Consider the following 16,324-nt stretch of genomic DNA (forward strand, 5'->3'; position numbering starts at 1 on the left):
GGAGGGTGAGGCTGGGGAGTGGGGAGGAGAGAGGAGGGTGAGGCTGGGGAGTGGGGAGGAGAGAGGAGGGGTGAGGCTGGAGAGTGAAGAAGTGAGAGAGGCCTGATGCAGAGATGAGCAGAGGGGTGAGGCTGGGGAGTGGGGGAGAGAAGGAGCTGGGGGTTCCTTGTGAGAACTGGGTCTTTACCCTGAGGGTTCTAAGAAGACACTGAAGATGTGTCTCCTGTCCCTCCTACCAACACATCACTTGCTAAGGTCGACGTTTTCTGCACTCTGTAGGTGGTCAGAGCACCAGACAGATATGTGCACACCACACCACGGGACCCCTCCCGTGCGGCCCAAATTCTTCACACCCTTCAACTGCTAGGCCAAGTAGCCATAGAGCTATTCTGCCAGAGCATCCTGTCATTGGGTCCATGCCTTGGGGCTGGGCCTCCTCCACTGGGCAAAATTTTGTTAAGATCCATTCTTTGCTATCTCTGGGAACAGAAGTTGGCCCAATTGAATTCTGTGGTTCTGAATGACCACGTGTGGATTATCCACCCCTAGGGGGAGGGACACCTGGGTTCTTAGTAGCCATGCAGGTGTTCAGAGTACAGGAAGGGCGTAGGTGGGGCTTGGAGCTCCTGGGGACAGGTAGGCCTGGGGTCGGGAGTGCCTTGGGCTAGGCTGGGCTCTCAGAACCCCATCTCTCTTCCCACACAGGGTATGGTCATGCCGCACCGGGCACGGACTCCGGCAAAGTGTTCTGCATGTTCTATGCCCTCCTGGGCATACCCCTGACGCTGGTCACCTTCCAGAGCCTGGGCGAGCGTCTGAACGCGCTGGTGCGGTGTCTGCTGCTGGCAGCCAAGCGCTGCCTGGGTCTGCGGCGGCCGCACGTGTCTGCTGAAAACATGGTGGTAGCCGGGCTGCTGCTGTGCGCCGCCACCCTGGCCCTAGGCGCCTTCGCGTTCGCGCACTTTGAGGGCTGGACCTTCTTCCACGCCTACTACTACTGCTTCATCACCCTCACCACCATCGGCTTCGGCGACTTCGTGGCGTTGCAGAGAGACGAGGCGCTGCAGAGGAAGCCACCCTACGTGGCCTTCAGCTTCCTCTACATACTGCTCGGGCTCACAGTCATCGGTGCCTTCCTCAACCTGGTGGTCCTGCGCTTCCTCGCCAGCGCTGACGCCCCGGAGCGCGCAGCCCACCGCCGTGCCAGCGTGTTCCGCAGGGGGGCGCGCGCGAGCCGCGTCCGCGCCGGTGGCTCCACCTGCATCCCTTACCCCTTCCATCAGCTGGAGACCTGGGCCCGTGACAATCCGGCCTTCTCACCCCCCTTGAGCCCAGAAGCCGCACATCATTGCCACAGCAGCCCAGACAGACCCCGAGCCCGGAGGAAGTCCATTTGACAGTCCTTCATTACCAGGGCTAGGCCTAGCCAATGTCTAGCTCCGCCTGTTAGCAAACCCACCCTTCTTTCCAGCTTGGAGGGGGTTGAGGCTCCAGTCACCATCTGTGTATCATCCCTTCTAGATATATATGAAAGCTGCACTAACAGCAGAAGCCGACTCTACAGCCACCCAGAGGTGTAAACTGTTTAGTCTAAACTTGTAGGCAAACCTGGCCATCAGCCCCTAGGAGGGGTGATACCTAGGTCAAGCATCCCTCTGCGGTCCTTCAAATGCAACGCGAGGCTAGTTTCTGCTCTGAAGAGGATACAGGATATCCCGCGGGGGAGAGAGGTATGACTTTAAACACCAGGATTCTACCAGGAAGGCTGGATGCTCATGCTAGAAGCATGGAGATGGACAGGCTGAAGGGAATTTATGAAAATGTTTGCACTATATGACTGCATTTTCTCTGCTCTGCATTAGGAGTGGAATATTAGCCCATGTATAAATGGTTGTCCCTACTGTCAAACAGATGCCGTGTCCCTGGCTAGCCCCTTTTGGATGAAGGGATGGCCTTCCCCCATCACTACTATAGGCAGCTCAATGCTGTGGGATGAATTTTATTCTGGACCCCACCATATCATTGGTGATCTATCATTGGGACTCCCATCCCTTTCCTGGGCCTTAGCTTCCCCGTCAGTAAAACAGGGTTCCTCTGAAGAGCCTGCTTCGCATGGGCACCGGTGACAGAGCTCCCTGATGCAGGCACAGAGGATGTTCATGAGCCTGTTGGAGACATCTTAGCATCCTAGGGTGCTCACCACTTAAAGGGCCAGCATCCTTTATCTTCCCAGGTAGAACTGTCCCAGTGTAAAGCAAGAGCAAAACCAGGGTAGAAAAGCCAAAAACTTTAATTTCCAACATGAGCTATGTGGTCATGAATACAATGCCATGTGACCCGCTCCAACTCAGACTCACCCCAAACCCTCCCTCCCTGGAGGACCAGGCTGTCCCTGCTCTCCAAGAGGACACAGGGAAAGGTGGGTAGATGAAGGGAGGCTCCCAGCCCAAGGATTCTGGGGTCCCACCTTCCTGTCACCTTGCAGGATGGCACAAAGGCCTCAGAGGTAACACCTATGTCTACTTCCAGCCTCCCACACAGCCCACACGGGCTCTTGCTGAAAGGAAAAAAAACCCTTGGGGCTTGCTAGGCAAGCCTATAGAAACTCTCTGTCCACCAAAGTCCTGTTCTGCAGACACAGGCCCTCTTGGAGGGCCAAGAGAGCCATTGCAGGGGACAGGAGAGAGGTCTAAGGCTCTGGGCCTGGTGTCACACTCGCTGTTGCTCAATAAATAAATGCAGGTGACCTTGCCTGGTGCAACAGCTCTGCCTTGGGAGAGTGTGGGAGCCCCTGAGCTGTTTCCAAACCCCAAAGTGCTCAAGAAGGAACCCGGTGGTGAATCGCGTGTGAACCCACTTAACCACCTCCGCTACGTGCTTGCACACCTGTGCTGTGGACCACTGGAGAACAAGCTGTTGATTTCAAAGTCAGAACTTGAACGAGTACCTCTCTCTCTCTCTCTCAGGCAGGACCTCCTCTGTTCCCTCCTGAAAATGAGGCTGACAATACAGGCATCCCTTCACTTGATATTCGGGGCTCTTATGGGGGTCAGAGTAAAATCACGGGGGGACACGCTGTGGGAGGTGCTATGGGAAGGGATTGCTGTCGCCTCTGAAGGTTGGGAAGGACTCTTCTGAGCCCCCCACTCTACAAACCCAGGAAGGAGCTTGGTTTTTTTTTTTTTTTGTCAACCCACTCCCAGCTGGACCAGGAGAGATAATGACACAGCCTAAAACCCTCCATTCATGATCCCTGGGGAGACTGCTGGGGAGATCCCAGCCAAGGTGGCACCCCCCACCCCCGCCAACCACCCTCTTCCCCCAACTCAAGCTCAGAAAAGACACTAGCCCAGAAGTGAGCCAAGTAGGGCAGGGCCACCTGTGCCTAGCGGCTGGAAATAATGATGGTGGCCGGTGGCTGACCTGTGCCCCCCCCCAGTGGTGGTCTCCCAGCTTTGTCCCCCACTGCATGTTGCTGAAGAGGCCTTAGCTAAAACACTTCCTGCTGAGTTTCCTAACCACCTCAGATGAGCTACAGCTTGTCCTGACAGAACTGGGAGCCACCAGGAGGCTCCAAAGAAAAGCAGCAGAAAGGATGAGAAATGGCTGCTGTGCCCTCCATCCTTCCCTGGCTCTGGCTCAGCATGAGGCATGAAGGGGAGACCTAGGCAGAAATGCCACCGGACATACCAAGGACCCCTACGGTGGCTCTCCTCACGCAGGGCCTGGGCATGCTTTTTTTTTTTTTTTTTTGAAAAATGCAAATGGACTAAAGACCCACAGGCCCTTCCCTTCAGAACACAGGGGCATTCTGGGTGAGGAAAATGGAGATGGCCCCTTTACATGGCAGTCCTATACATGACCTTTGTTCAGAGGGGAAAAAAAGAAACACCCTTAGAGACACAGCACCAGAAAGGGCCCCCAACTCCACCCCCTCTGCTCCTTTCCTGATGGCAGAGTTTGAGTTGACAGAGGGTCAGACAGCAGTGGGAACAGGCCAGGCTTGTTGGTCCCCGAGCCCTGACCAGTCCTTTGGTGAGGACAGAAATGGCTCCCACACCCAGTGCTCACAGCCCCTTGGAAGTGGGGCACACGCTTACAATGGTACAAAGAAATGGGGCTCCAGCCCCTCACTCTACCCCTCCAGGAGGTGAGCGAGATTTCACAGAACAAACAAGAAAGTCACTGAGGGGTCTCACTGACCACCTCAGGGTGTTATTGCTTTGGAGTCAGTGCTCCTTGGTGCTATCATGCTTTCTCTCTCTCTCTCTCTCTCTCTCTCTCTCTCTCTCTCTCTCTCTCTCTCTCTCAAATCATAGCTGAGCCTCTCCCCCCTGGTCGTGACAGCCAGGCTCTGTCCCACCCTGAACAACCACAGCAGTGTCAGCTGGAGAGGGAGAGGGAAGGTGTCCTCCTGGCTCAACATATTCCAAACAGCGAGTAACAGTGAGGATATCACACTGTTGAAAAAAATGGGGTGATGGCTGTGGGCCTCAAAAAGGAGCCCATCGAGAGCCTTGCTCCCTTGTTCAGGAGGCCTGCCCATCCAGTCCCAAGGACACTCTGAAGACCAATTGGAGAAGAGGGGCCTGTCCACAGCCCCTTCCCTGTGTAGTGTCAACAGCTGCACGTAGAGGTGACAGAAGTGGACAGAACCCTAGAGCGCTCCCGGCTTAGCCAGTCTGGGAATGGGAGAATTTCCAAGCCAAAGGAATTCCTTGGTAAATGAACCAGGAACCAGGTGGGATTCAACAGAGACCTGGCAGCCTTGGTGGAAAATGACACCCTCTAATGGAGTCCAGGCCCTTCTGCAAGGCCCAGCAACCCTCGGGAGTGCTGAGGGCGTGACACCAGAGTGCTGAGTGTGATGAACAGTTAGGGCTACAACCCTAGAAGGGAGGAGAGAGGAAGGCAGGGAGAAGGCAGAAGGGCAAGCCTCCGGGGAGACAGGCAGCCCAGCCCAGCCCAGCCCAGGCTAGAGAGAGTCTGTAATCTTCTGGAATGTACTGGGGTCTCCCTCTCCTCACAGCCCAGGGCTTAAAAAAAAGACTACATCTGAGCTAACAGGCCTCAGGCGTGAACACTAACGACCCAGCTAACCCGAACTACACCCTACACAGCAGGGACTAGTGAGGAGGACTGGTGGGCTGCTGGGCGCCTCCCAGGAAGGGTGACAGAAATGTGCTTCTATAGGGGCCAGACTGTGTCTTCCCTCGCATGCAAAAGGGCTCCTGCAGGCCCCAGGGAGGGCCACAGGACGGCAGCTGCCCAGGTCTCATTGGAGCCTCTAAATTCTCACACTTGAGAGCTCTGCATCCCCCCTCCTGGAATGCCATCTCTCCTTGGGCCAAGGTGACGAGACCGGGCAGTGGCTTCTGCCCTTCGTACAGGATGGTTTATTTAAAGACTAAAATGTGTGTGGCTCTAATGCCTCTCCAAGACCCTAGCCCAGAGGCAGAGGTCTAACAAGACGACCTTTGATCTCATCCAACAAGGAGGGGGTCTCCTGTTTGGAAAACCCTGACCTTGGTGCCACTTAGACCTAATTCCAGCTTTCGTCAATGCTCCGCTCCTCCTACCCCGACACTGGAGATTTGTTCCCTGTGTGCAAGGTTCTGGAAACTCAGGTCCCCACAGTCCTCCGCCATATCACAGATGATGACGTCCTTTCCAGTCCACCAAGAGTTCCAGACCAGCTTGTTGCAATCCCATGGAATAAGGACCCCTGGGGATCCTGCCAAGCCTCAGGTACCTCCTCCTTTCCTTTGGTCTCTGCTGGCCCCCAATTCCTAGAGCTTACAGCAGAGGGACAGGTAGGAGGGGATGGATGGATGGACTCAGACAGGCTGCGGCAAAGCTCCTTCCACGGGCAGGCAGAGGGAGACCCACACTCCCCTTCAAGTGGGGAGCTCTGCCTCCCCCCCTCAGGAGCTGGCTCCGGATCCTTGCAAACTGCCCCATCAGCTCTGGGGCAGGAGTAGCTGCCGGAACCCAGTACCGCAGGAAAGACACTTGCTGGTAATTGGCACCATGGAGATGGCCGGCTTGGTTCTGGACTTGGCTCTGGGCAGCGAGCTTCCAAGGAGGCAAAAGAGGGATAGGTGGGGTGGGGTAGGGTAGGGCAGAAGAGTGGTTTGCTCCGCCACCTCAGTCTTTCTGATTGTAGCCGCATCCACCAGGTCAGAACCGGCCAAGTCAAAAGTGTAGCCAACCCACTGGGAAAGGGAAGGTCTCAGGGGTAGGAGGTGAAGGAGTGAGGAGGGGCCCAAGGGGGGCAGGTCTCCCCATTCTGCTTCCCCACTGTGGGGGAAGAACCCCATCCTCCAATGTCCAATGTGCCCCTGGGCCTGGGGTCCCAGGTCAGGGCTGGGTGGTCTCCAGGCCATCTCGGGGAGCCCCTCCCCATCCCTGGCATTAAGATCGCTCGCCACAGGGCCCCACGGTGCTCTCGAGGGACAGCTGAGATGCCTGCCGAAGCAGCGGACCTGTGGCCGGGTCCACCATGGAGGAGGTGGGGAAGAGCTTGTACCAGCCCACGGCCAGGGTGGTCAAGTCCAGTTCCTCCAGCAGGACTCGAGCCACGCCCATGAACTGCTTCCGCTCCATCCGTCCGTAGTTTCCCCACACGATTACCTGCAGAACAAAATCCATGGCTGGTTACATCTTGCAACTGAGATGGGCAGGGCTGCTCAGCTGTTGAAGTGCTTGCCTGGACCCTAGCTTTGATTCCCAGCATAGCACAGGCACCGGGTCCACAAGCTGTCCATAGACATATATTCAAGCAAAACACCCATACACAGAAAAGCAAATATAAAAATAAATGAATGCCCACCCCAGTTATTTGTGGGCCCTGAGCCAGAACCTGAGGTCCCTCGGGCCAATGCGGCTGACTTGTGTAGAGTCTACCTTTTTATAAACCATGCAAGAGGACCCAGCAAGATGGCTCAGTGGCAGGTAGAGATGCCTGCTGCCATGCTGGGTGACCTAAGTTCAATGCTGGAACCCACATAGTGGCAAGGGAGAGCAGGCAAGATGCCATTTGACCTCCACATGCATGCCGTGGCATGTGTACCCCCAGATCACATAATATAATCAATAAAATATAATAAAAACCACTCAAATCCAACCATGCTTTCCTGGCTCTAGGGTCCCCATTACTGCCATCCCACACGTCAGCTCGCTCTCTCTTGCTCTCTCTGTTCCTTCTTCCACATGGCCCCGGCCTTGAAGGATGTCCCCACATCTGCCACATGACCCTCCTCCCTGCTACCCCTCAGGGAACCTTGGAACCCCACATGAAACATTTTTATAAAGTAGAGATAACAGCGCACTGTTAGCTGTCATTCTTGTCCTGACCAATCTTTCTCTGTAGCCCTTTCCCGTCTCCTGGTCATCCTCTCAGAGCTGGCCCATGGATCTGGGGCTGCATGCAGGCTCCTCCTTGGCTGTCCTGCATCTCATCTTTTAATTCTGTCCTGCTCTATGATGGCGGGCTGAGCCATCTCTCCAGCCTCCTTAGGCTGGAGTGAGTGAGTTTGTGTGTGTGCATGTGTGCAAATGTGTGTGTGCCTACATGCACAGAGTGTGCATGAGATAGCATCCGAAAGGAGGGTGGGGTGGGTCAGGGGACAAATTTGGGGAGTTAGTTCATCCCTTCTCCCACATGTTCCAGGGGTGAAACAGCCAAGACTCAAGAAGGACCAAACCCATGGCGACCCAAGAAGTTGCAGGTGGGAGTTAGCCCCAGTGCTTTAATTCCCCTGGGTAAGGCCCTCGAGAGTCCCTGCCCACAAGGGACACCCCTCCACGCACACAGGCACACACACACACAGGAACCCCTTACCTGCAGGACTTTGCCCTGGGGACTCTCAGGAAACAGGAGCACCTGGTTGTACAATGGGTCCAGTGACTTGCGGGCCACTTTGGTTTTCTTCTTGGCAATGCAGACACCATTCTCCAGCAGATAGGCCTTGATATAGGCAGCTAGGAACAGAGGGCAGAAGGCAGAGTTCTAGGCTGCTCCTTCAAATTATGGGTATGAGGTGTAACAGAGAAAGGTCAATCAACAACTTCTGGAGACCAGAGAACCCCCAGGAGTATGGGGAGGGGCCATGGGGCAAATGGGTATAGAGTGGCCAGCATGCGTAGCCATGTCTGGGTGGCACCACATGAGGTCTCGGCTGGGTGAGCCTCTTTTTGTCTTTACTGCCCTCCCTTCCCTTAGCTCACTGTTTCTTCCCTCAGCCCACGGCTTGCCCACCATACCACCTGACACATTCGTTTGCTAACCTCTCCACAAATGCTCTCTGGGCCCCACCGTGTGCCAAGTACTCTATTAGGTAACAGGGTCTAATGATAAACAAGAAAGATGTCTCTCTCTCTCTCCCTCTAAGCATTTCAGTCTGCCGGGCCACACCAGATTTCTCTCTCAGACGTCCCCACACCTGGCAGTGTCTTTGAGCCTGGCTTGGCAGTCAGTCCCCGGGCCTGGATGATGTCTACCTCCAGCTGACCATTCCGCTCCTGCAAGCCGATCTCCACATCCCCTGCAAGAGAGAGTGCTAGAAAGTGGCTCCGATGGTCCAGCAGGGCCTTGCTGTCCCTGGGCGTCCACTCTCAGCCCAATCAAGAGCACACCATGTCCTGTCACGGCAGCTTGGACACCTGAGGGGCAGGCACCATGGAGGGCTGGACCATGGGACTCAGGCTCCAAGCCAGGTACTTAGAGCATGGCATCAACAGGCAAGGGTAAGGAGAGAGGGCGCAGGGCTTCAAATACTTACCCATGGGTGTTGTAGCTAGGGTCTGGCGTCCCACAAACTGTGCTGGCCCCATGCTCCCCAGGAAGTCACTGAACTGGGCATCTGAAGCTAGACAAACTCCTCCATAGTTAAGACTGTAAGAAGAAAGGATGTGATGATGTTTTTGTTTGGTTGGTTGGTTTGGTTTTTCAAGACAGGATTTCTCTGTGTAGCCCTAGACGACCTGGAACTCACTCTGTAGACCAGGCTGGCCTCAAACTCAGAGATCTGCCTGCCTCTGCCTCCCAGGCGCTGGGATTAAAAGTGTGCACGACCGTGCCCAGCCTCTATGGTGGTCTTCATGCCTATATACCAAGCATGCTGCCTTAACCAGCCAGGGTGACTGGAGGGAACATGGGAGATGGTTTTGGCAGGTGCTGATGTAAAGGGCTTAATGCCTTGATACTCCAAGTGTGGTCCAGAGATTGGCAGCATCAGACACATCTGGAGCTGGTTAGAATCATCTCTCACCTGACATCTCCACCCAGCTGCTGGACCAGAATCAGCAGTTTAATGTGAAACCCACTCCAGACAAGGCCGAGACAACCGATGCCCTGCACGGCAGCCGGCAGCCTCAGACACCAACAGGTGCTGCAACTATCTGGCTTCCCGACTGGTGGTGGATGCCCTCACAGAGCCTGCACATTCTCCTGCCTCCTGGGTCAGGGCTGCTCAGGGCTTCCATCCACCTTGAGAGGCAAGAAGCTCAGACAACCGCTTCCCTTCCTGTGTTAGCAATGGGCAGGGCCACAGCAGGCACAGTCCACCTCGTCCACGGGTTTCCTACGAGGTGGCCTTGTAGGATGCACAGACTGAGACTCAGCTTTTAAGTTGCAACTCTAAGAAGCAGACTTAGAGAGTTAGTAATAAAAACTGGGATAGTCCTGACCAGAAAACAAACAAAGCCCAAGCCTGGAGAGGGGAGGGAGTCTGGCAAGGGCTGACTGAGCTGAAATCTAGGGTTCCCACATGACCTGGGATGCTCAAAAACCAGAAAACCCCAGATAGACTCAGGGCATCTGAAAATAGCAGGGCTTGCTCCACCCTCCTTAGAAGGTCAAGGAAAGGTCCCAATGCTCTGTAGCTGCCTGGTGTCTTCTCAAGTAATCCTGGGACAGTCTCCGAGGCCCCAAAAGTCCCTTCACACCCCAGATAGTAAAGTTGTATGTACACTTGAGAAAAAGACCCATGGAGGTACTGGTCTGGTAAAGAAAGGTGGCCGAGACCAGAGAAACAATGACTAAGGAGCAGGTAACCACAGTCAGATGTTGGAAGACACCAGGATGATGGATGATGTCTATGGACCACACGGCTCTTCTTGATGGTCTCAGCAGCACAGTGTTAACAGTCAGCAGGAATGGTACTACCACACTGATAACCCTGCAAGGATACAGGCATTTCAGCCAGCCGGCACCATTCAGCCAGTCACCAAATGGCTTGGAGCACATCCCTGGCACTGTCCTGAACACAGACCACATCAGGGAACAAGGCAGTGATTTTTGCCCTCATAGAGACATAACAAGAAATATTATCAGTGAGCTGGAGAGACAGCTCAGTGGTTAAGAGTACCGGCTGTTCATGCAGGGATCCAGGTTTGATTCCTAGCACCATGTGGTGGCTCCCAACTGTCTGTAACTCCAGTTTCTGAGGCTCTGATGTCCTCTTCTGACCTCTGTGGGCACCAGGCACGCACGCGCACACACACACACAGTGCACATACCTTTGTCTAGACAAAATATGAATACACAAAGTAAGTAAAAAAAAAACCATATCTAAAAATAATACCATTTATAAACCATGAAAGAAGGTGCCAAATGCTATGGAAAGAGAACAGTGGAAGGTGTAGGATGCTGTAAACTAAAAAGTGGGTTCAGTGTCTGCACTTTCTCTACCCTATCAAACCAGTTGTCCTTTGGTACCCATGATGGATTTATTCCAGCTCCAGAAGCCCCAGAGATAACACAATGCCCAGATGTTCAAGGCCTTCCAATAAGATGGATGGATTGATAGTGTCTGCATAGACCTATGCATGGCCCCTCATGCACTGTAAATCATGGATAGACTGCATAAGACACATGCCATTGCACATGATAATAGTTGTCACGCTCTGTTGTTTACGAATAATGACATAGAAACGTCGTGCAGTACAGATATGACAGCTGCAAAGAGAACATGAACAAGCCAAACGATGCTCACACACTGGGAACACGGGGATGAAGGACCCAAGAAAAGGCAGGTGCTACCGCAGTGCACATTTGTGCACCGTGCCGTGAGTGTCTTCTCATTACAGAAATTGACATGTGGCAAATTCAGGTTTTACTTTTTGAAACTTTCTGGTAATGCTTTTTCAAACCATTTTCAGTCAAAACTGGTTCAGTCCACAGATGCAACTCACGGATACCAAGGGCAGATGTAGTTTGGCTGTTTTAGCCATTTATATGAATTCTCTCTACACATTCTCTCTCTATGTCTAGGACATAGATATAACCTTCTGGAAATCCCTGAACCATGTGAGACTAACCCTAAACAAACCAGAAAATGGGGGTTAGATTCAGAGCAAATGAACAACCCTTACTACGGGCCACCAAAGGTCTAAGAACATTTGCTATGGGTATAAATTCATTTGAGCCTTGAAGTCCTTGGTCCGGATTACTCACGGGCCCATCTGATCAATGAACTGGAGAAAGCAGTAACTACTCAAGCCATGCAGGCAGAGTCTGGCTAACTCTGCCCTCCCAGCATGCACCTCTACACTCTCAGCTGCCCTCTCTCACGTGAGCCACACAGTCTGAGGGTATCTCTGTGGCTATGGCAACGCTTTATGCTTATATGCAGGGCAGAGGCAAGGAGCTAAGGGCTAACCCCTTCCATTCACCCCAAAGACAGCATCCAACTGATGACAACTGGGAATGGCCTGCAGCCAGGGTGTCTTGATCTCCTACAGCATCCTCAAGCTTTGGCTGCCTGTGGAGAGAAGGGCCACAGGCATGAGCCCTGCCCTGTATTAGCACCCCCTTCCTATAAGATTTCTTCTTCCTCCCAGTGTTGATTTCTGGGGTGGCCTCCTATTCCTGCTGAGTCGTTGGGTCAGCTTCAGAAAGAGAGGCAGCCTGGCATTTGGAACCAGGCAGGTTAATACCTGGAGCTATTATATTCATTCATTGGAAATATATATATATACATACATACATACACACACATACATATATATGTATGTATGTGTGTGTACATATATATGTATAAAGTATATATATATATATATATATATATATATATATATATATATATATTACAAACAATGGCTGAAGAGATGGCTCAACAGTTAAGAGCACTGACTGCTCTTCCAAAGGTCTTGAGCTCAAATCCCAGCAACCGCATGATGGCTCACAACCATCCTTAATGAGATCTGACACCCTTTTATGGTGACACCCTTTTATGGTGTGTCTGAAGACAGCTACAGTGTACTTATTTATAATAATAAATAAATGTTTAGGCCAGTTCAAGCAGGGCCAGAGCAAGCCAAGTTGACTGGAGTGAGCAGAGGTCCTAAATTCAGTTCCCAGCAACCACATGATGGCTCATATACATATAATAAATAAATAAATATTTTTTTAAAAGTACAAACAAAACACTCACTTAAATGTTTGGAAACTAAAGTGTGTCTTTGCCATTTCTTCCAAAACCGGTGCCCGAGTTGCTCACCCTGAGACTGACCCTAGAGCCACGGCTGAGAAGTGAGCTTTGCTCTGTGACCCTGGGTCTCCTCGCCCTACCTTCCCAGCACTCCGAAGGATCCAAGATCTATTCTAAAAGAAGGACGTGGACCCTAAAACCGAGACAGAGAGGTAGTGCGGCCTTGTGGGTTCAGAGGTAAGGAAGGAGCCCAGCCCCCAAGCAGCACCAGGCCTTTTGCAAGCCAAAATTGAAAGTTTCCTCTAACATCCTCATCGCCTGCTCCTTGATTCCTGGTGGAGTGCAGGCACACAATGGGGAATTGGCAGGCCTGGTAATTAGCGGTAATTGTTTCTAATATCTGGGCGGCTGCCTGATTTCCCATCCCAGGGTGCCTCACTGGCTGCCAAGGCACCAAGCTGCCACCCTGAGCTAGCAGAAACAGCATCCATGGGGCAAGAGGCACAGTGTGCCTGGCCTCCGCTGGCTACAGGGGCTACTCTGCAAGAGGCCAGGCTCCACCTTGGGATTTTCCCTGCAGGTGTGGAGAAGGCCAACCAATCAATCAGATGTGAAGGCAGGGAGAAGGCCGACTAATCAATCAGATGTATGCGTCACTGGCCCACCTGCTTGTGGTGTGACTCCCAGCAAATCTCTCCACTTCTGTTGGTGATCTTAATGAGATCACTCTGCCTTGTGCACAGTGTACCTGTGCCTCGTTGGCTGCAAATGTTTCTGGGCTCTGTGTAGGATCTGTTAGCAAAGGGACATGGGAGAGCTTGCTGACCGAAGGGTGCTACACACATATTTACACAGAATAGTCCTTGTATACAACAGGAGCTCAGTAAGTGTTCCCTGCCAAATTCCCAAGCCAGTGGAGTAAAGGACAGCCATCGAGATGTGCGGCACAGGCCCCGGGAACTGATCTCAGCTTGTCAGGCTTGGCCACAAGTGACTTCATGCACTGAGCTGTCTTTCCAGCCCCTGGGGTTTTTCTGCCTCCCTGGGCTACAATTTCCTCACATATCAAATGAGAATGAAGTGCCTGTCCTGCTGAACTGCCAGGGGAGCCGTGGCTAGGATAGCACAGGTCCATACAGAGATGCTCCCAAACCAATCATAGCAGGGACGCCATGGCTGCCGGCCCCTCCTGTCCAGCCTGGCACAGCTTCCTCCACTTCCGGCAGAGCAGCATCTGGGTGCCTGGGTCCAAGCACACACAGGCCGTGGGGTTGGGGGAAGGTGGCAGGAGCCCCACAGGCGGAGGCAGAGCCTCGAAACAGGGTTTTACCCATTGTTCCGCTAGCCTTTTATTTTGTTTTAATGGTGAAATGAGATTTCCTGCAACTCAAATTCTATTAGTTTTGTTTGTGGAGGGCAATCCATTTGTCTTTTATTATTAACCTTCGGGCTCAGCCTGGACCCTGTGTTCTTGGTGGTTAAAGAAGTAATTGGGTAATTTACAGGTTTGGCTCTGTTCTCTTTTCCAGTTGGATCACCCGACTTAATGGCATCAAAGATTAAAAGGCCGTGCGGCCTCGTGGCAATTACAGGCTGTGGTTCTAAAGGGTTCTGGAAGTCCATTCTCCTGCTCTTTCACTCACCGGCCCCTGCCAACTCCACGCATGACCATCCACCCAGTCACCTCCCCACAGACTCACCTCACCTACAGCACAGCAATTCTGCTATAAGGCAAATGTGCAGGCCTATAAATGACTGAAGAGCAAAAAAATCCTGCAGTAAGGATCACAGGTTATGAAGAAAATGTGGCAGGGTCACATAGAAAGGTGTATATGGGGAGAGTAGGAACCCAGTAAATATGGTATACAGTTTAATATACTTCAAATGGTCGAGAAGGGCTTAAGTATTATAGTAAATACGGTACTTTACCTTGGCAGGGGTGAAGATGGCTGACTACCTGGAAAGGATTGCCTTCTGAGATTTGTTGGGTAGTAAAGCGGGCTGGAACCAGGTGGAAAAATTGTACCAGAGCTGACCTAACACCTGGATAACTGAGGCAACCTCAGTTATCGGGAATGTGTGAATTCCTTGGTGAAAACGGCTTTTTGCATTCACCTTGCATTGCTCATGGACAAAACCCCACCTGACCAAGCACATACGGGATCCACTCGAAGCTCACATTGTTCCCCAATACTTCAATTGTGTTGGAACAAATTCCAGATTTTCAAAACCAGCAAGGACTGACCATGGGCTAGGAGACACTGTGTCACATGATCTAGACGTCAACTCTCTAGTCTTCTCCAAGCCCGCCTCTCCCTGAGATAGGGCTCCTACATGGAGCCAAGGATCTGCTATTTATCAATAGCTTGTCATGAGCTAAGCCTGATAATATTAACTGATCAATGTTAACTCATTTAATCCAACCCCTTTATAAAATGTAATTGTCATGGTTTGTATATTCTTGGACCAGGGAGTGGCATCATTTGGAGGTGTGGCCTTGTTGGAGTAGGTGTGACACTGTGGGTGTGGGCTTAAGATCCTCACCCTAGTTGCCTGGAAGTCAGTCTTCCACTAGCAGCCTTTGGATGAAGACATAGAACTCTCAGCTCTGCCTGCACCATGGCTGCTAGGATGCTACCATGCTCCCACCTTGATGATAATGGACTGAACCTCTGAACCTGTAAGCCAGCCCCAAGTAAATGTTGTTTTTTTATAAGACTTGCCTTGGTCATGGTGTCTGTTCACAGCAGTAACACCCTAACTAAGACAGTAATCAATGTCTATTTTAGGGATGGGAAAAGCAAGACACAGAGGAACAGTAATCCAACCAAGACCACTTCACTACAAAGTGGCTGATCTGGGACTTGAACCCCAGCTGTCTGGCCCCAGTCCAAGTTCTTAACCATTAGAAGACACAGCTGACCCCCGTCATGTGCAGGGTATTAATTCCCAGATTCCTCCTGGATATCAGACCTCATGTGTGCTCAATTCTCTTAAATAAGATGCTGTATTTGCGTGTAAGCTATGCACCTTCTCCTGTAGACTTTAAATCATGCCGATATTGCTAATAATGTCCAGCACTATGCAAATTCTATGCAAATGCAGTCTTGCTCTCCAGTTTGGGAGGAAACGACAGGAAGATACATCAGCAAGTAGCGTCATCGTCAGCACAGACACCACTTTTCATCTAAGTATTTCTTTTCCATGGCTGTCTGTACCCATGGTTGTGGAGGTCTCAGACAGGAAAGGCTAATGTCCCCAGAGCAACATGGGGATCTACAGTTCGAACTCTGAGGTCAGGCAGGAACCCTGCCTCCACTGCTCACTAGGTATGGAGATTCATGATTCACCTTTTCTGGATCTTGAGTTTCTTTCTAGCAAAACAGGAAGAAATAACTCTGAGTATTAAATGAGAAAAGTACATGTGGGTGGAGCCTGCTACAATCAAATGCTCCGCAAAGCCTGGCGCTTACAGGTCTGGAGAAAACCAAGCTCCTTCCTCTTAGCCCATGGTCACACACTGTCCACTAGTCACGATGACTCTGTCGAGCAGCACCGGTAGGACAGGGAGAGCATTCTTACTCTCTGCTGATGTCCTGGGACTTTTGTGATTGGGCAACCCTGAGCCTGGGTTGCCATGACCCTGTGTGAGCTCACAAGCTACTTTGCCTGGATGTGGGCAGAGTGACCCAGACACCTCAGGACAACAGACAGAGGGAAGCAGCTGGGACTGGAAGGCAGCTCTGGGAGTCACTAGGCTGAGAGGATGCTACATCCCTGGCTTTTATGAGATGAAAGAGACAGGCAGGACAGACAGGAGTGGAATGTGCAGCGCTTCTGTCCTACATACCTAGTCGTCAGAATCTGAGAACACCAACTGTGGACCAGCT

The 16,324-nt window shown here is 52.1% G+C and overlaps 2 protein-coding genes across 3 annotated transcripts in view; one reads left to right on the plus strand and one right to left on the minus strand.

The window, feature by feature from the left end:
• Kcnk15 (potassium two pore domain channel subfamily K member 15) overlaps window positions 1-2,366 on the plus strand; it is a 6,761-nt gene extending 4,395 nt beyond the window's left edge. The window contains exon 2 of the mRNA XM_021194942.2: window positions 706-2,366. Within this exon, the coding sequence (XP_021050601.1) occupies window positions 706-1,397 (692 nt within the window). The 3' untranslated portion in view covers window positions 1,398-2,366. The remainder of the gene's footprint in view (window positions 1-705) is intronic.
• A 470-nt stretch (window positions 2,367-2,836) lies between these two features.
• Rims4 (regulating synaptic membrane exocytosis 4) overlaps window positions 2,837-16,324 on the minus strand; it is a 58,210-nt gene continuing 44,722 nt past the window's right edge. For both annotated transcript variants that reach the window (XM_021194016.2, XM_029536918.1), the window contains exons 3-6: window positions 8,784-8,896; window positions 8,445-8,546; window positions 7,844-7,983; window positions 2,837-6,633 (exon numbers count right to left, since the gene is read on the minus strand). In XM_021194016.2, the coding sequence (XP_021049675.1) occupies window positions 6,415-6,633; window positions 7,844-7,983; window positions 8,445-8,546; window positions 8,784-8,896 (574 nt within the window). In that variant the 3' untranslated portion in view covers window positions 2,837-6,414. The remainder of the gene's footprint in view (window positions 6,634-7,843; window positions 7,984-8,444; window positions 8,547-8,783; window positions 8,897-16,324) is intronic.

The sequence above is a fragment of the Mus pahari genome, chromosome 3, assembly GCF_900095145.1.
Source record: "Mus pahari chromosome 3, PAHARI_EIJ_v1.1, whole genome shotgun sequence".
In the NCBI taxonomy this organism is placed as follows: Eukaryota; Metazoa; Chordata; class Mammalia; order Rodentia; family Muridae; genus Mus; species Mus pahari.